Raw genomic sequence first — 20948 nt, 5'->3', positions numbered from 1 at the left:
AGGGAAAGCATGCTGGATCCCCTGACAAATTGTAAAGCTTTGCAAGCTTTTTCATCTCAAAATACACACTACTTTTTCCAATTGGAAAACATGTATAATGTTTCATTCTTATGTTTATTTCTGTTAAATAGTCCATTATACAAAAGTTTTTCAAAGTTTATTTCTTCGACTTTCACTTCAAGTAACAGTATCACCTTTTTATTTTTGTAATAGTGTCAGACAAACATTTTATCTAATGACTTCCACTAATTCAAAGAAGAGTATTTTTCTTTTAAGCTTGGCCAACAAGAGATCCCAAACCAATGACTGAAATGTTCTGCAGACGATTCTTACTGAGCCATGTCAAAGGAAATATAACAAAATATAGTCTAAATTGCACAGCAGTTGCTCAGCATCTACAGTGCAAAGAGAAAAACACTTAGTGTTTTCTGTTCATGCTTTTGGTTAAGATACAAACTAGAATTTAATGCGGAGATTTCATGGAGGAATTTAGAAGCTCCCTGAAGAAGTTCCCTGAAGTGTGTGCATTTTAGAAATGTTTAGTTCTCTACAGCTCTGCCCTCAGCCACTATGGCCTGAGACCAGGCAGGTTTTTTCACTGAGCTCAGACCCTGCACAGTATCTGTCCACATCCACTGTAATTCATGCCTGTTATCTGTGCCTGGATAACTGAGCTTCTTAACCAAACCTGTTTCATGTTGAAATTACTGCACACCACCAAGCTGCCAGCAGGCTCTAGTAGGGAAACGTGGGAAGTGTCTAAGCACTAAGCAGGAGAGAGCTGCAGCTCAGGCACCTCTTACATGCAGTTTTTTCACTGCACACCTAACGACATTCAACAGCTTAAAACAAAAGTTTCTGTGGAAATCACGCTCCATGTGGCAATATCCAGTGTTCATCTCTCTGTCCTCATCCCTGTTTTAGGGATGGTTGTAGCAAACACACAGGTGATTCCAAAGGGGCTCCTCTCCCCCTGCTCCAGGGCAATTACTCAGGTTGGTTCTGCATAACTCCTTACAGTGATGCACCAGGGAGCCCATCAAAAAGAAAATCATCGTTTTCTGTGCAACACAACAAAGCAGTTGGTTAAATTAAATACAGAAGTCATAGTAAATGGCAACCAAGCCACCTGGAGGGTAGGAAAGTATTCACAGTCCAAGTGGAGAAAAAATGGGATCTGTAAACGAGGAAAGGGAAGGGGGTCTCCACAAATATTACCAAATGCCACAGAGACATGATATTCAAAATACTTTCTCCCCGGCTTTGGTTGAATTCAATAGCAACAAAGAAGCTTTTTCCATTCCTGGGCATTTCACTTGCAGGCAGTTCTTTGTGAGCACTACCAAATACCAAACTGCAGGAGACAGATCCAGTCCAGCATTTGTCCTAAGTTACCCTCAGTTGTCTCTTCAACCCTGACCATTCTGCTCTCCCTGTGGCTCACAAGATGCTGTTACACGTGTGCCGTAGCTCTGTGTTTGTCTGTACACACAGCTGTGGTTCAGGAATGGTGCTCCCACCAAAACACTCCCAAACCATGCACTACTCCTCTGCAGCAGGATGGAGAGGGGAATTGGAGGCTCAAAAGACAAAGATCATGGGTTGAGATAAGAGCAATTTAGCGGAAACAGCGATGAGATAAGAAAATGGACAGTAACAGCACAACAGTGGTGACAGAGGGTACCAGAAAGAGGTGAATGATGCACACCATGTGGAAACCCCACAGTACCTGACCCTGCCCCAGAAGGGACTCTTCCCCTGCTCCCAGCAGTGACAGAAGGCACAGAATAACCTCCAGGTCCTGGCCATGCCCCTCCTGGCTACTGCAAAAATTAACCCTGTCCTGGCCAGAACCAGGACAAGACACATACATTGAATAGGCACTTTACATTCCATGTACTTGTCTGCTTGGATCAAAGACCATTTTGCAGTGGGCAGTTAATATTAGCTGTGTGATATCTATTCAATACCATTAATTTATTTCTGGAGGAAACATATGCTTAAAGCAGAAGTGTGGCCAGTGAACCACCAGATAAAATGTCTGCTTCTACCCTTGGTCATAGAACCTTTCATCATCCACCCTAAAAGCAGGCCAACAAGCACAAGAGTTAGTAGGAAGGGAAGATTTGTCCCTACCTGTAAGCTTCATCCAAGGACATATCCATTCTTTTCATGATGTATGCAATGGCAATTGTAGCAGAGCGAGATATCCCAGCTAAACAGTGCACCAACACATGGCCATTGGATGCTTTTGCTTTTTCTGCATGGCAACGAAATTAGCAAGTGTCAAACTCAGCAGCATCATACCAGGATGAAAAGTTTGCAAAGAAAGCAGTGTTCCTGAAAATTATTCAAAGCTTCCAAGTGAACTGCTAATTGCAAATCTTATGGAAGCTTGAAACAAAACTTAACTTATTTTCTCTAGCACTGTGTAGTAGCATTGAGTATAGAAAAAGCATGACTACACACACAGGAAACATCCTGCAGTCACAGCATACCTCATTTTAATGTGCACATAAACAGCCCTATTTAGATGTCTGGGAAAGATGATTGTTTCTAATTTTATATACAAGTAAAAAGCAAGCATTCACGATGGAACAATTTGGCCCGTTCAGATCTGGCTAGTTCACGTCTCAAAGGTAAAGACAGAAGGTGTATGTCCAAATTTCTAATCCACCCTCTGCAGACATATATCAGGCATCTACCAGGCTGCCTGAAAGCTCTGAAGTGTCTTTGTTCTGTAATGCTGCAACGTGCAGTGGAAGAATCTCCCCACATTTTGCTCCTGTGCTTATGAAATGATGCTGACCATATCCACAGATCCTGAGGGTATTTTCACACCACCCAGAAAGCACTTGGGGCTTCCCCAGCCAAAACAGCACAGCAGACACACAGAGCAACCCACAAACTGTTTGAGAGAGAATTAAAATTTTCTACTCACCTATAAAATCGACTGATTTATCCAACCAAGGCAAAATTTTCTCACAAAAGCTGTCATTCACAGGCACTCTGAGGAAATGGGATTCTGGAATAAAATCAGGCTTTGGACAAGTATTGCTGGCATTCAGGACATAGCCAATGTCGTTCTGCTGCATCAGCTCCTAGGAAAGAGAGGAAGATTAAGCCTCAAGAAGTCAAATGGTACCTTTGGCACATTACAAAGCTAAAAATCAAACTGAAATTTGTGTTGGAATTGCTCTAGCTGTGTAAGGGACATTCTTCTAAGAAAAAGACAACTCCTCAGCTTTCGATTCTTTTAACAACTTCCAATGAGACATCCAGTATGTCCAAATAACATATGGACTGCAAATCCCATAAAAACAAAGTTAACAAAGAACAGAAGTAATGGTAGAATACCTTCTGCTACTCTGAAGCATCACTTCCAAGAGAATGAACTTTTTGCTACTTTGGTTTAAATTCTCAGCATGCAAGCTGACAACAAACACTTCCCACATGCAGTTTGCTGACCTGAATATGTGTTTTCCAGATCACATATCTAGGACTGAAATTGCCCCATCACAGATATTGGTGGGAAATAGGAAATGAAATGGATGCCTCCTGCAGTCACCTCTCAAGTCCAGGAGTTTCTTGTTTCTAAGGGAATGTGCAAAACTCTCAAAACCTCAATGAAAGAGATGAAGATCTTGAATTAAACCATCTCTACACAGCACTGGCATTTTACAGGAGTCCTGCTCTGTGATTTACAATTTCAGCTTTCAGTCTCTAGGCCGCTTGTCTCTCAGAGAAATGTCACAGGAACAAGCAAAGACACTTTATATATTTAAGAGTCAACTGGGATTTTAAGTAAGTCAGTTTTCACGACTGAAATAAAAGAGAGGCTCCTCTTTTCTGCATCTCGCCATACTTACAGTATCTAGAGTTGTGCAAAGTAGTTTGTGATGCAGTGGGCACCTTAGTGCAAAAACATGTGGAAGAAGTACTGGAAAAGTAGAGGTGGGTCTATCACAAACCATCCAGTCTCCTCCAAGGAAGCATCTTGACACAGAAAAGCAGTTCAGCATGTTAGAGTAATGCTTATCAAACTGCCATGGTTCAGAGAGAATCTGGCAGTAAGTGACATGCAGTACTAGGCTTGGACACTACTCAAACTGAACATAAACATTGGGGGACTTCTGGCCAGATTTCTATGGAAACTCTTCTCTCAAAATAAACGTTAAAAAAAAGCGCCCCCCAAAATCTGATTTTAGTCCTTTTGCTTTCATAGCAGATATATAATAAAGTTTGTCAATCCATAGGAGTAGCAGCATGAACGGATTCTTACACTGCAGATTTCAACTGGCGATCTACCAGTAGGAAAATACAGTCACAAAGCCAAATGGTTGATTCTTCCCCATATTTTTTCTGCAAGCACAGAGATCTTTTGGTGAGGAGAAACAGGGATATACTTATTTAGCAGAAGAGCCAGGATTCTATCTTGTTCAGTCAGAGCAGTCTAAATAATGTGATGTTCAGCACAGGTACCCCACACGCGTGGCACAGTGTGTGTAGAAGGGATGAACACGCACACGGATATCCGTGCATAAATTAAATGCTGAGTGAGAACAAAGGGCTGCAGGGGAGAAGGGAATCTACATCAGTCACTTGCAGAGGAAGGTGCACAAAGTCCAGCCAACAGTGGTTGTAAACAGGGAATTAGCATGAATTTCTGCTAGTGAGCTGATTTTTGTTGCCTGGAGCAAAGTGAGCAGTGCTCCAACCCTTCATCCAAAGTCTCGCACATCTGCGCATTCAGAGGCTGGAGGTGTGTGCACCTTAGACTAATGGACGTGCATTATGTCATGAACACACCCATCCGAGGGGAACAGGAGATGGACAGTTCCTTGCAAAGCAAATCAGCAGAAATAATATTTGCAGCAATGGTCAAAATAAAAAAAAAGAAAGAAAGAAAAAGGGTTGTATGTGTCAAGGTAAGTTCTCAGCCTTAGTACTTCTTGCCCTGCTAATTTCCTGGGTCACACTCCCAGTATAGCTCAGCTTCTCATCAACAAATTCCAGTATGTCCCTGTTTACCCCTCTCCCTTCCTTCACGTCCTCCAGCTGAAGCACCAAGCTCCCTCCAGCCCTGCATGCCTTCCACAGCTGCTGCTCTCGCACCTTCCTTGCCTCGATTTCACATTCGCTCACTGACATGCTTAAAAGCAGGAGTGCTGTAAGGAAATACAGGAATATTGGGAATTATCCAGAGGGGAGAGGTACTGGGAACGGGATTCCTGGCACAGGGGACTAACTGGACTCCTGGTATCTTACATGTGCCAGGGAGACCCCTGATCCCCAACATCCCCACCTCACTGTCCTGGACTGCACAGCTTTTCCCTTCCAGGATCTCAAAGTTCTTCAGCAGCTCCTGGGAAACAATTACTGGCTTTAGGTCACTGAGCTGAAATACTGACCCCAAACCAGCTCACTCCTTGTTGTCTCTGCTTGAAGGTGAGTGAGGAGCAACTGGAATATCTGAGACAAAAGCACACGCCGGGTCCTGAATTCCCAGGTAGAAAGAGGGAGGGTCTCACTGACAAATGGACTGCCATGGTCAGGTTTGTTAAGAGCATAGCTAAGGGGGGTGATGAATTTGGGAGAATAGAAAATCTTATTATTTCTTTTAAAACATAAACACTGATGGGCTGCACAGTCCAACCATCACCACTGCACAGTTATGCCAGGTTTTTGATGTGGGATTGATTATTCAAATGGAACAAGAAGGCTGCAGACGCCAAGTCCGAAATCTACAAGCCAAAAAAAACCACCCCAAAATATTAGTGCTGGTCTTTCAGACTGAGGCTAAAGAAGGAAGTTCTGCTTCCTTCTGTTCTGAAGAATCAATCATTCCCACTGTGACATGCTCCAGTGTAATAACCATAACAGTGCCTTCATTGTGAGGCACCCAAGAGGAAGAAGTGAATTACGATCGAGGAAGATCCAGAAATCCTAATACTAACAATTCTGTGAATAGAAGGTAAATGCTCTTTTGTAAGCTTATTTACACTTTATGACTTGTTTAATCTGAAAATTAATAGCACCCTAAAATGTTATTTTGTTCCAGGAAATAAAATCCAGGTCTGGAAGAAAGAGAATAGTTATGCAAGTGGGAAGGCAGAAAGTTTTACATTTGAAATGCTGGTACAAACCATGAGGTGTAAGTAGGAGGCTCATTCAGGCCCATAAACACACTACAGATTGCTTTCTGTCACACTAATTTCAGAAAGGACATTGTCACTCCTGTGTAGGTTAGAGTGCAGCTTTCCTCTCTTTCACAAAGTGCAACAAAGATCTTCTGTAAAACTAAATACTGTCTTGCAATGTCACCAACCTATCACAGGAAAATAACCACAGTGTACCACACTGAGACCCAAAACAAGCAGACTTTTCTCTTAGAACTCTTAGGAGGTTTTTAGCATTTCAACACTGCAAAAAAGATGAATGTTTTCCAAATTAAGCATGTAGAAAGAAATCTGCAAAAAATATTACAATTCTCCTAAGACTTTCCTGAATGAATCATTAATTTTGCTGAAGGACACAAACCAAGCATTTGTGGCTGCATATCTTTCCTAAATAAAGCGTTATCAGCAGAGGTATTAATGGTAAATAGCATTAGTATTCTGAAAAGGTCATGAATACAGATTATTCTGCAACAAAAGAAGCATTTCCCCTACTCAGGCACTCAGAGGTAAGCTTATAAAGATTCTGAAAAGCTCATCTTGATAAAACCTGATGAAAATTCACATCTTTAATTCATCAGGTTGAACAGTAGCGCTGCTTAGGAGTTTCTTGCAGATATCTTTGAGATGATTTAATTTCAGAGAAATCGGTATGTCTAGTGAATGGAAGGAATCAGGAGAGCTCACAGCTTTTGAAGGCAAAAATAAGGTCAGTGTATACAACTGCATCTTAATAGTCAGGGGAATCTTACTAGAATTTTTCAGCTTTTTTTTTTTTTTTTTAAATCTGGATTTGAATAGAAAACAGCTAGTTTAATCTTAGCAGAAAGCTGACTTCTTGTCCCAAGTAGCCCCAGCAGGGCCATTAAACCAGAGCATGCAAAGGTAACCACTTACCAGCTCCTGGACTATCCTAACAGAGACAGCACTTTGCTACTTGTCCCTTTTTTTTTGTTTCTGGCCCTCTGCTTTCGAATGTTCTTTACTTCACAGATTTCTTGCGATGTGTTTCTGGGCAATCAGTGTGGTAAGTCATCCTCTTTGCTCTCCCCAATGCCCCTGAGCAGGATCCAGGCTTCCCAGCAACCAAGCATGTTGCAGGAAGAGCAGCAGAGATCCATTATTCGTGTTTCTGATGTGCCAGCGTGTGGCTGCCACTAACTTTTAGTTAAATCCAGAAACTGATTAAACTCAGGAAACTGGGACTTGCTGGTATTGGTGAAAACATCAAGTGCATTCTAAGAGGTAGAAGTTGTAATTTGCTCCCACAGCTTCTTAGTATTTTCCAGTATTAAAGATGGAAGCCATTTAGCATTTTCCAGAGGCAAACATGGAAACTGAAGATGTAGGTAAGAGGTAGATAAGCCACTGGCACTCAGGTCTAGTTTGTGCAGCCAACAAGTGACGTGCCCAAGTAAGAGGAAAAGGTACAAAAAATTGGTAGATCTGAAATCAAAAGATTTGTATTTGTCCTAAAAATGGATAAGAAATTTAAGAGGTGACCAATGGAAGAACTTCCGAAAGACTGTCAGGTGACACCAGGTGGTAAGAACTTCCTGAACACCTGAACAGGTGGTGTGCTGTCATTTGTGTGCTTCTCCATACAGCATGGGAAACACAGTAACCCTCAATTTTCAGTCCCAAGATCATGTGAAAAGTACAAATCTGAGCAACTCCTGGGGCTCTTGCACTAATTCTAAAGTATCTGCAGCTGCAAACTGAAGTGACACCAACACTGCAGACACACTGAAAGCAAACAGCATAAAAACATCTAATACCTTATTAACTGAAAGAATTATTTTTTTTTTTTAATTACTTTGTTTCTGCTGTCTTTTGTCTGGGGACCATAAATGACTTTTGTGGTAGGAAGAGTGATAAGCTGCTTTGACATCCATCATAAGTGAATCCCGTTTGAATGGCTCACTTGCTACCTTGGCAGTAAAGACGAGGAAGATGTAAAGGACAAAGTAGATGCAATGACTGCTGACTATCCTCCATTTCTGTGCTCTTTGCTAAAGCACAATCACCTTCTATATGACTGCTCGTGTGTCAAAAATCCCCTTAAAATAATTGTGAAAAATCTAAAAATAGCCCATTAATGGCCAGACTGGGATAGAGTAAAAGTAGAAGAAAGCAGTGAAAATTAAAATGGTCAAAGTACATAAATTTTATCAATTTACAGGACTCCTTATTATAGCTCCTGGCTTAAGCTTTGTACATGGATTAAAAAAAACATACACATAAGCCTTGCACACAATTAGGGCAATATTCTAGGGTGAAGCACTCCTTCCCTCTCCCCCATGCATGTATTTAATGCCATCTTATGAAGGCTGTTGGGGATTCAACTAACGAATAGGACTGTCAGAGAACAAGGGAGGCAAGAGGGCACACACAGCAAAAGGAATAAAAATTCCCTTTGAAGGGACCCAAGATGCAGGTTGGAAGCAGTGTGAGCTGGCTCCTTGTGGGGGAAAACATCTGTGGATATACATAGGAATAGAAACCTATGGCAATTTGAGACAAGCTCTCTTAGACATCTAATAGTCCAGCATCCTACAAGTGCTGTATTTGATAATTTTGCTGACTATTTTAAGTATATAAAAAAATTTTTGGGCTGTTCTTTAGGAACAGAAATTACTAAATGCACATGTACTTAAAAAGAATAGAAGTTTATTAATGCAGTGCTACTGTAAAAGCTCATTTTAAAGAACCCCACTGATTGTCCAGGTCTGAACATTTCAGTAGGTGCACAAAGATTTGTTTGCAGTAATCCCTTATTATACAATTCATGGTGTTTAAATGCTATTTTTTCCTAGCACTTGAAGGAAATACTAAAATCACACAATCTTCCTTTGTCCTACTGTAACCATGAATATAATTGTGTCAACCTCCAAGACCTGCCAAAACAAACCAGTCAGAGCTGTGACAGGAAAGCACTTGACCTGCTCTCATGGCAGATGTGACAGTTTGCTGTTGGTTGATCGGTTCCTGAGGAATGAACCATATCATCTGCCCCAAGATGAAGGAGAAAGAAGCCCAAGTTTTGTATTTAATGACCCATAGATTAATTATGTGGTGTGTGGATCACTGGTTCTCCCACAGCTTTCCATGGCTTGTGCAGGCAGCTTTTACCTGCATCCACTTCTGCTGTTTCACAGCTGTAACAATGCACCATGATGGAAGCTTGGAGGAAGATCCCTGGAAATCAGCTACTCATTCCAGTGACCCACATGGCACCCAGAATGCTCACCTTGTTGAGGACATCTCGCTGACACCCAAGGTAGAGATGAGGCAGGATTCTAGTTGGGCCAGTGTTGGAAACAGGTAGGCAGGGTTGAGAAATGCAAGTAGGGATGAGTGTGGATTTTCCTTCACAGAGACCCGGGAAAGAGCTGGAGAACTCAGCAAATCCACCTGTGAGAGGAAGAGCAGGTATTTAATCTACAAATGTGGTGGTGCCTGTGCCAGTTGTGGGAGAGCAGCACTTAGCATGGGGGTGGCACTGAGGGGCAGCAGGAAGGCCTTATCAGAGAAGCTGTACGTGTGCCTCTTCCTGAGGTCAGCTTTGTAGCTCTCCAGACAAAATGGGAAAACCAGTAATCCTTGATTTTTCACTCCCTAGAATATGAGAAGAAATACAAATCTGTCTGTGGAACCATCCATCAGCAGCCAAGGCCTGGCTACATATTCCCACTCTGCCTGGAACATTTATTTTTCTTCCTCCACTTCTCAGAAGTTTTTGATGCTTCTTCCCACTTTTAATATGTGGAAATGATTCTTCAGAAAAACAGGCACAGCACCCACCCCGCCAAGAGCAGGCACACCTTGTAGGCTCTACCCCAGCAAGATGCTTTCTAGACACTTCCTTCTCCCGTATCAGGTTTATACTGAGAGCTCATTAAGAAAAAGTCATGTTTACTCAATTTGGTAAAAGCATTAACATGTGTTTAATAATGCTTGTTTTTAAAATCCTATATTGCTAATTAAAATCCTACAGTACTCACTAAAATCCTACAGTACTCATTAAAATCCTACAGTACTATTTTGAGCGCTGCTCCACAATTAATGTATTTCATCCAGGACCCTGGAAGAAGTTTAATCTTTCAAAACCACACCAAGCCAAGGCTTCTCCATCTCAAGGGGGGGAGGTGAAGCAGAGGGAAGACTTGCAAAGCACAGTGAAAATCCCCAGCTCTTTCCTCCCAGATGAGCAGAGTTTCAATGGAAGGAAGAGTAATTATAACCTGTTCAGAACGAAGCACCTTTTTATCATCAAGGAATTGAAGCAGTGACATGCTGAATCTGCCAAATGCTATGTTCACTATGATTACAGTTTGAAGATGTGAATTAAAATTACTCAGGAATAAGCTAATGTACTGTTTTGCCAGGGCTTGCATTACCATTGCCTGAATTACGCCTATTCTTCAGATTTTAAAATCTGTATCATTAGTAAATGTAGAAACACCAAGGCAATAATGTGTAACAACCCATTTTATCTAATAAAAAGAGCCAGCAAGCAGATTCTAGAGCAAACATTTTATGAACAGGAATTCCTGCTCAGTCTCCTAAATAAATAAATAAATAAATAGTCTATTTTGTTAGACAAGCTAAGGCACTGCCCACCAGGAGCACAGGTCCTGCTTGTTCTGTAGAATGAGAGGAAGAGTTTGCAAAACAATTCTCTCACATACTTGCTAAATTTTCTTCTGTATGGCCTAATGTTTTCCTTCCTGTTATAGGAAGCATTCCTTGAACTTATAGGTAGTATATACACCTGAGATTGAATTTAAGCAGTTATTTGAGAGGGTGGTGAAGAAGAGGAAATCAAATATTGGCTTTGGTTTCATCTGCTTATTCTTTATTTATTGGGAGCATTGTTGGTTACTTTCTGGATCCTCTCAACATGGCTGGAAATAAAAAGTCCTTACAAAGAAGCTGCACAAGCAAGGATTTTACATCTGTGCTTTCTTTGCAAAGACTACATGGGAAAAGTTCTGCAAAAAAGGTTTCTTCCCAACAGCCTACGGATTGGTCTCATTTCTGTGTGAAACCTGTGGCAAGAAATAAGGCAAGAAGCTAATGTGCCAAACACTTGAGATTTTGGGAGATGGAACCCATGCTCTGTCATCATAAGGAGCAATCTTTTATTTTAGTTTTATGCCAGGACTCCATCAAGACCAATTGAAATGATTCAAGATTAGATGCTTCAACACTTCCTCTAGGGCATTCATCCTTTCAAAGTCCCGTTTCTTCTTTTCTGCTCATGCTTTCCTAGTAACATGTTGGTTCAGTACCTTTACAACATGAATTACACTCACAAAACTATCAAATCTCTAGAGTCTAACATTATATTGCCTGCCTTTACATGTGCACCAAGTGAACCCTCCTTTCCTTTGAGTGTATCTTAACCTGGTGTTAGTATCTGTACTGAACTGATTTGAGAAAGCACGAAACCAGTGATTTGTTTCAAGTATTGAGCTGTCTTCCCTGCCATCCTCTGTGACCAGGTTTTCAAAAGGTTAGTAGCTTTTCAATGAATCTGGCTTTGATTTATGGCACTTCCCAATATGAAAAACCCATTCCAGGTCAGTTTGTTGGAAAAATTGCTTTAAAAACCCACAAGCCAGCAAACCCCATACCAACAAAACACACTCACATATGCGTTCTGCTTAAGTATCAATTTCTTTAACTGTCCGGGGTCTGGAACAACAGCATCCACATGTATGATGACTGAGCTGTCATGGCAATATGAGACTCATTTCTGTTCAAAAGAACTGTACTCATCACTATTTGCTTGCACTAACTTACAAAATATACTTATTTTTAAAATATATATGGAAGTGTCTTTTTAAAAGCCCTCAGCATCTAAAGATGTGTAGAGAAAAGGGATTTATTTCAAATGTCTCTGTTTTCTAACACAGATGATGGCTCCCCAGAGTCCCCAAAGCTGAACTCTATGACCAGTCTACACGAGGAGCCTCTTAGGAGAAAAGTGTTTTAAGCACTCAGACCACCTGTACACTTCTGTTGTAAATGAGCAGTTTTCAAAAAATAAACTTTAAACACTTGGAGAATTAAATTAGTCTACAGGTAAGAATGCAGAACAGAAAATTGAGCCTGAAAAGAAAAATGGGACAGGTTTTGTTTCAAATTCTATAATTGGGAGATGACCTTTGCAATAAGGCAATTTTTTTTCTTTAAATCTTGTTACCGACCTCAGTTGGAACAGGGCCATTGGCAGCACTGTGCAGTTTGCTTTAATTAAGAGAAAATACACTTTTCTTCTGCAGTTAGTTTCTAAATAACACCCTTTCTCCCACCACTACTCCAGCTCATGTGAATTATAAATCAATTGCAAGAGCATGTTGAAACTGTGGAGGGGGTTGGGGCGGGGAGGGGGGGGGGAGGGAAAGAAAAAATCTACAGATCATTAACAGAGCTACTGGGTTAATAGAGTTTCACTGAATTCTTTGATAAATGTCACTGGGCCTTGGAAATAGAGGACTGACAAATAACTCCAAAATATTCTCTCCTCAATAGCTCTGAACCACAGAGGTTTTCTGTATGCTTGGTGGTAAGCTGCTCAAGCTGCCAAAAGCTGTCAGTGGTTTTGCAGCCCTTGTGTGTGGCAGACAACCCAACACCTCCCAGTCCTTACAGCAAAGTGTTTTTTGCTTACAAGCCTCCACATCCATTAGCAGAGATCTGGCAAGATCCAGTAAAGTACTTGATTGCCCTGTTGCTATGGTTCTGCAAAGTGGTGACTACAGACTTCTCTTTGATCAAGGCTTCCCTAACTACAGCTGGGACCATAAAGGTAGGATCTCTAACGGAACCTTGGTATCAGAAGTGTCAGCTCCCTTCTCAGCCAACTCAGGAAACAAAACAGGGCCAAACTCAGAAGGGATGAAAAAAGTTCCAGCAAAATTCTGCAGTAAAAGTTATTCCTCCTTACAGATTCACTGCACAAGTCCTTATATAAATAGAACTCCCAATTAAGTTTGCTAGAAACGGGAAGAGGCAGGGGAAGAATATGGGATCAGGTGGCAACAAATGATCGAGAAATATTGTTGATTTGGGAAGAGCTTCCTTTCACTGAGGGAATGGAATCCATCCAGATCCTTATGATTACATAGTTTAACTACCACCAAACAAAAATCATAAATTAATCCAGAGGAATGACTCCTGAGAAGCACAAGCACTTACAGCAGCTCATTTCTCTGTGTTCTGTGGAAACAGAGCAGGAGCATTCTAGTGCTGCCAGCTGCCCCGCTGCAATCAGGGACAGAGCTCTGCAAACCACTCTGCAGGTTTGCAAATGAAAGATCAGCTAAGCTTAAAGGTCTTGATTTGAACACTTAGTACCAAGTACTGTGAAGTGCAGGTCATATTTGATTGTTTTTATCCAATATTTAATAAAACCTTTCCAGTTAAATGACACCATAACAGGATAGGCGGATGTTTCTTATGTTCATTCCATGTTACACTGGTTTCTCTTCTTCCCCCTGGTCTTTGTATTTCCTTCAATGGGATGTCAAACCATTCAGAGATGTGACCAAAAGTCAAGACAAGTTTGCAGGGAACATACTAATTACTGATTTGGCCCAGGGAAGAGCAAAAAGGTTAAATAGAAACACCAATTACTAAAAAATCGGTTTTCAAAATGTGAGCATCACTCTTCATTAACATCACACAGCACAGATGCTCCCTCATACATCCATCCTGTGTCTCAACTTACACATATTTCTAACATGAAGGGGAAAAAAAATATCAATCAGGAGGCAATCCTAATATATCTTTATAGTTGCTCCTAACATAACTGTTGAAACAGCCAATTCTGTAATTCCTTTTCATCCTCAAGTGCCTGCAGAGGTGTGCACCAGAATTTTTATCCTTAATCATCTAGAGAAAGCTGCTCTTGCTAATCAGGCACGTGCGTACTGACAAAGCACATAAACAAACAGAGATCTGACTGTGCTGCAGAGATAAGGTGGGTTGAGTGTGAAACTGAAGAGCAACAGCTGAGGTGCAACTCTGAGTCTCCTCACAGCTCTGCAGGGGAAGGGAAAGATGAAAATAAGGAACCTTATCGTTAGGTGTGACTTGTTTTTTCTGTACAATTGTCCAGGTATGGAGACAACTCCTACAAAAGTGAGAGCTCCATGCATACAGAAATCCTAACAGTTAGAAACAAGCTTAAAGACAATGCATTTGTGCCGTGAGGATTTGGTACTATTTCTTTGTAAATGCAGCCATGAAACCTAACTTGGAACGAAAGAAAGGTGAGAAAATAGGTGTTCACATCACTTCACATGTTTGCAGTGAGCCTGGTCAGCTACAGCTCGATGGAGAACCCCAGCAATTGCTTCTGAGCCCCAGAGCCTGGCAGCGTGGCCAAGGCAGAGGAGAGAGGAGATCCAGCTGGAGGCGGTGACCAGGATCAAAGTCTCTGGCACCTTCTCCAACTAATGGAGACCAATTCCAAAGACCAGAGGAGCAACTTTCCACTTTCAGACTACATAAACATATTTTTCATCCAAGTAATTGAGGGGCTGCAGAACCAAAGAATCCCACCTGCCACCAGTGCCCATCTCACAGTAGATCCTTGGGAGCTATTCCAGCCTGAGCTCCCTGAGCTGCTTGGTCACACCAGCAAATCCACTCCCAGCTCAGCTTTTCAGGGAGAGACACTAATTTGAGGCTCTGCACTGTACCAGTGCTCATTTCATACAGCTCACAAGAACTTCCATTATTTTTTCATTTAATTACTCCTTTTGTGAAGCCTTATTGAAGCTGACCAACAAGCTTTTGAAACAGCTTTTGTGGGTGACAGCAGAGACACAGACAACATGGCAACTCCTAAGAGCTTGGCTTCCCTTAAACTCCAGGCTAAGAAAAGCCTAGGAAGTGTTTAATACAACATCCCTGCAGCTCCAGCTGGCCCTGCAGTGCCATGTGCCTCACCCAGGAGGCACAGAAAGATCCTGTCTGGTGCTCCTGATGGAGATGTGAGAGACACTGGATGTGTCCTTTTTTCACATGGAGTCTGCTGGAAAAGACCACAGACAAGGCACGCTGGTAACACAGCAAACTTTGGCACTTTTCTTAAGTGCCATTGAAATCAGATACTGCTCCTTTCCCCCTGCTTTGGATTCTGACTGTTCTGAAAAAGCCAAAGGGAGAAATTGGTTTTCTTCAATGAATTCTTGAAAACAGACTAGAAGCTACTTCCTTCCTTTTCCCACAAGGCCTAATTGTCTGCCAGTATATCAGTGTTAATTCAGCATCAAACACCATTATTTTAAAGCAGGGAGTGGAAAAGGTCTGAGACCCAAGTGATGAGTCAGAAAACCAAAGACTACATGCATGTACTAGGACAGCATTGCAAGAGGGAGACTTTGAAGCTTGTGGATTTAACAGACAATTCCACCTTTATTAAATCCAGAATTTGCTTCTTCATTAAGGGCACTAATTATTCATCATTTTATATAACCCCAGACTAATAAATATTATATTGCTATCCCTTTTTTAAAAGGAATATTACTATCCTCCTTTTTTTTTTCTTTTTCATTTAATTTTTCCTTTTAAAGGAAATAAAGAATAAAAAATGCAGGAAAATTTGCAACTACCTCTAAAACACAATATTTAGGCCCTATGATTCTAAGTAAGCCTCACCAAACTCCTGTATTCACATCAAAGGTATGCAGTGGAGTAACTCATGTTTAGCTTTTGGGGTTTTTATTCCTCTCCTAAATAGCAATTTAGAATTTGTTACTGTAAATACTGGTTAGTGCCAGGCCAGTAAGGTAACATTACCTAAAAGCAGGCTAAAAAAAATAAATCAAACAGCACTATAGCAAAGACAAAATATACAAACCCTGAAGTTTTACGTTTGCTTTGCCTCAGAGGCTCTTCGTGCTCTTTCCCAGTAACATTCCCGTGGAACATTAACGTGTTTCTCTAAAGGCTGCAGTATAGATTTTTTCCCTTGCTGTAAGGAAGGAAAGCTGTAAACTTTCTGACTCACAAGTTTTACGAATCTGCAATGTTTCCACTCTGTTTAAACGAGCTGCAGACCTCCACAGGCCATTACAATTCCCGCATTCCAGCTCCGCTCCGCAGGGACCTGTGCCATTTTCCATTACATAAGCTCAGGCTGGAGAGCCCCATCGGGAGGGCTCCCATCCCATTCCTGTCACCCCCTCCTCAGCCACAGGGAGTCCTTCCACAGGATCCAAGGTTTCACAGTTTGGGAAAGCCAGGGGTGTTTTTATTCCAGTGGCGTTTGGAAAGTGGCCCCGTTATTCCAGGTGTTTTACAAGCACAGTAGCAGGGGAAGTTCTTTGCCCTGGAGAGTTTCTGCCTTTGGTAAGACAAGGTTAATAGGCAGGTTAAGCAAACAAGGAAGGGGAGAAGTGTGAGAATGGGGTCAAGCTTCCCATCCCACCCAAGTGCCATATTCCAAGTCACACAACAAGTACAAAGAGCGGAGTGGACACCCACACTCACCCTTTCTGCCTTTAAGGAAAGAAAAAAAAAACCAAAAAACCTTCACCATAATTTCAGTCAATTAAGTTTCACAAGCATCCAGAGGTATCCAAAACAAAAGCAAACTTAACAAGTTATTCTTGGGTTTGAGAAATGTTATGCGAGCTCTACTCCAGTCAAACCTTGCTCTGTCTCAGAAGACAGCAAGTGGATACACATATGAAAGTAATAAACCCTACTCCCATTCTTCCAAGTGCTTAAAACAATTATGGCACTAAATGAACACTAAAAATTGCATTTTGAGTACAGAGGGTGGGAGGATATTCACAGAGGCCTGGCTGTAGCCAAGGGTACTAGCTTTTCTAAGCTCTCTTAAAAATTGATGGAGAGGGAGACTTTTCAAGAGGGTGATTCAGAGCTAAGCTCCTCTCTCTCTCTCATGTCCTCCCCACCAACACTGGCTGTACTCCATGGGTTACGGGACCACTTGGGAAATACTGCATTCCCTCAGCAAGATTTTTACCTCTCTCAATAGAGGCTTCCTTCTAATGGAATCAACCAGTTGGAATATCAGGAAAGCTGGCATCACTGTGCAACAATCTCTCCTCCTGCAAACACTGGCAGGATATTTAACAGCTCATTCTCACTATACTGCTTTCAATTCACAGATAACCTGATTATTTTAATTGATGACCACCATTTTAAGGTGTGCTGGGGTACTCTGCAAAGACTTATATATAGGAAACACTCAGAACTTCAGTCAGCCACAACTGAAAGTTATGAAGCTCCAAATCCAAATGTGAAAAGGTGTCAGGATGTTTCCCAGGCCTTTATCAAACCTTGTGCCTTTTTTCAGTCCACACTGAACCCCATGGCACCCCCTTACTTGACATATGGGACTGCAGAAACTGGGAATAAAGCCCTGTCTCACAGCCCTGGTCCCTTCAGCACATGGAAATGATCAGCTCTACCTACAAGAGAATATTCTTCAGATTTCCTGCTCCCCTGCCACAAGGAATGTTTCTTCTGCAGATAAAGCAGGGAGAAAGCACTGGGCTTTTCTTATCCAGATTTTCTTTAGGCAAGTAAGACAACACAACGGTAAATGTACTCTACAGATACTTCAGTATTTTTATACTAAAGGTTTCTTTAAATGGGCTTCCAATTTCAAATATTTCTAAAACGAATGGCAGGATAAAGAAGACTGAAGCAAAGTTCCTGACTTGCTTCCTTCTCCTTGGATCCTCCATGCAAGTCTTGTTTGGTACAGACACTTTGTTAGGCAAGGGACAGGTCAGGGAGAAACAAGGAATTGGGAAGTTTCATCAAAACCATACCTTTTGCCACACTCCCTGGGTAATCACTCACTGCTTTGTTTCCAGGACTTTTGTCCAATCTCACCAAACTCATTCTGTTTGCTGTTTCTTTACATAGCCATTCTGCCTAGGATGTCATTCACTGTCCACTGCATATGACCCTGACATTTGTCACTGAATAGAAAAGCAGTAATTTATTTATTTCTCCTTACTACTCCTTTGTGCTCTGCAGGAGTTTACCAGAGAGCTCTTGTGAAGGGAGAATCTGCTACATCACATTACTACTGATATTTTTCATAGGCAGAAGGGTAGCAAGAGATTAGAAGGCAATTCCCCACCAACCACTGTTTTGAGTATGCCTCATATAGTGTTTCAGTGTTAAGCTATCACAATTTTTAATGACAGTTTGTATATACAGAAAAGTTTTGTTTTGCTTTTTTTCTGTTTTTTTCAGAAAGCCTTCTTTTTAGATTGAGTGTTTTGTACAAAAAATACTTAAAGATCAACACAATAAAAAAAGCTGTGCTTCACCTTCTTCACAGGAAACATTTGAAACAAACACATAATGAAGACATCTGTGCTTGCAAGAGTAGAACTAAGCCAGATTAAAAGCAGGAAAGAACAAGTATTTAAGAAAAGTAGAATATGAATGCTCCCATTCACATAGTGGAATAGAATTTAATCAAGACTCTTGATGTTTACTGCCTTAATAATGATCATTCAAGCAAAAATCACTGGTCTCTCCTGTCTCTGCAGAGCAAGCAGGAAAATCATAACACTATTAACTAGGAAAAGGACTCCATGCAAGTAAATCCAATTCTCAACATATGAGAAGGAATCAAGTGACATCCCTGTGTTTAAATCTTGCTTAACTCAGAGGAGTAGATGCCATGATGGGAATGGAATTAAGTCCTTGGTGTCCACATTTCAGTATTTTGTGCACTGTTAAAAATTAAGAACCAAACGGAATATTTAAATTCCTAAAAACATTCCTCACCAGATTATAAATATTTTTATGGTTATATCAAGATCTTAAACTAATTGGTAGGGGCTCCTTTGAGGTCTTTACAATAGTTACTTCAATGAAAAACAACCTCCAGGGCAGAGCATATCTTTATGCACAACCTAAATAAAAAACCACCCCACCCAGTGCTCAGTCATGGGGGGTTTCAAGAAGAAGAGAGGCAGGAATTTCAGATATTCATTAATTGCTCCTTATTCTGTCCCAACAAAAAATATTTTCCTACCCCAAAATGTTTATTTAAGGTCACTATTTTAAATAAACCAGATTTAGTGGCATAGGGAAAACTCAAGTCCAAAGGTTTTTCTTTTTACACAGTGCACTGACCCCTGCCCTCATTATGGGCCATAAACATTTATGAGAGTTCGTCATCAGCTTGCTGAGACAACATATTTTATCTAGTTTCCTACAGCCACATATCAATAAACTCCAAGGAGCTTTCTGTAAGACTGAATCTACCCAATTCTCCTTCACTCCACATCCCAAAAGGTTTCTTGTATGGGCATTGAGTGGCTGGATTTTTAACAGATGTAAAAAATAAGCACATGAAATAAGTGCGTGAGTGTAACAGATCAGTAGTAAATAATTTCCCTGTATTTCCCTTTTGTTCTTATTATCCTCTACCACTGGTTTTGAAGCCATCAGTTGTTTCTGCATTCATAAATATCCCCATCCTAGCTATGTAAAAAAATATAAGAGGAAATTCTCAAACCTGATCTTTGCTGAGAGAAATCCATTTGACACTCTAAGATAAAAGTCCTGCTTTTTATAAGGAGGCTTTTGACCCATTAGATTCCCAAACTAACCCTTAGCAGCTGTGTGTGGCGAAGTTCACCTCAGCTCATGTGCACTACTATCTTGCTTGTGCTTTAGGTAACATTTTTGTCTTGAACAGACAACTACCACAAATGAAAACAAAACAAACCCATTTCTCACAGTATCATTATATACATGCAACTGGTGATTGCCCAGATGATGCACTGGGGAGCTGGGAACGCTCCCTTCCTGGTCCTGTCCGTTCCTATGAGAGCCACAGGCAAGTCTGAGAGTGGAGACTCTCTGAGCACTTCTTTCAGAGAGTCCAGCAGATGAGACAGAGGATCAAAGCCATGTCTCACACAAGTGAGGAACAGCATAAGGAAGGGAAGCTCATGATACTTTCCTGTGCTTGGCCCCTCCCCAACACCTCCCTGCCATGACATCTAATTCTCAGTTGGAAGAGAGCTGTTTCTGTTTCCATCATGGAAATTGAGTTGTGGATAGTCTGATTCCTGCCTGGAGCTGTAATCTGCTCGAGGTTATTAAAAAACCCCTCAGGACAGCTGAGCAGAGTTGGGAATTCGAACAATAAAAGGATTTCTGAGGAGATACGAACTGCTTTTAGACTGGCTTATTTTTCAAATAACAATTTTCAGTTTTTAAGAGAGTATTAACCACTTATTTCAGCACTCTTGCATTAAGCATTTACTGTGCCTAGACACCACACAATTACTTGGTGGCTCAAATGTAAGAAGAGTTACTTATTTTAATACTGTAGTCCACCACCCGCAGGTGTAATTCTTACCTAGACAGCAAAGAAAACAAAATCACCAATCCTAGCCAAAGCAAAACCCCACTTGGCTTACTGTAAGTAAAGCTCACATGAGCACCAAACTCATGTCCAAATGCAGAAATTATTCATTTTCTCTGTAATCACTTTCAAAACAAGCTGAGAAAAGTTCTCTCTGTACCACAACCTCTCACTTTCATCTGAAGTCACTACAAACTGTAGTGAAACCCTGTTGCTAAGAGGAAGCATCTCTCTGGAGTTATTTCCCTTCTCTCACCATTATTCAGTCCCTGTGTTTCATCATTTCTCAGAGACTAGGTGTACACTTCATCAGATCACTGATCCAGTCACTGCAATGGATTTCCTACTTAGATTCATCATTCCCTCTTCTTTCAGCC

General features: G+C 41.2%; 1 protein-coding gene across 1 annotated transcript in view; it reads right to left on the bottom strand.

Moving 5' to 3' along the window:
* The window catches only part of DUSP16 (dual specificity phosphatase 16), a 48388-nt gene that overhangs the window by 5378 nt on the left and 22062 nt on the right, over nt 1–20948 (bottom strand). The window contains exons 6-8 of the mRNA XM_008630830.2: nt 9427–9590; nt 2942–3101; nt 2137–2260 (exon numbers count right to left, since the gene is read on the bottom strand). Coding sequence (XP_008629052.1) covers nt 2137–2260; nt 2942–3101; nt 9427–9590 — 448 coding nt within the window. The remainder of the gene's footprint in view (nt 1–2136; nt 2261–2941; nt 3102–9426; nt 9591–20948) is intronic.

This window comes from Corvus brachyrhynchos, unplaced genomic scaffold, assembly GCF_000691975.1.
Source record: "Corvus brachyrhynchos isolate BGI_N302 unplaced genomic scaffold, ASM69197v1 scaffold523, whole genome shotgun sequence".
Lineage (NCBI taxonomy): Eukaryota > Metazoa > Chordata > Aves > Passeriformes > Corvidae > Corvus > Corvus brachyrhynchos.
Note: the sequence above shows the minus strand (reverse complement) of the source record. Positions and strands in the feature narration are given on the sequence as shown.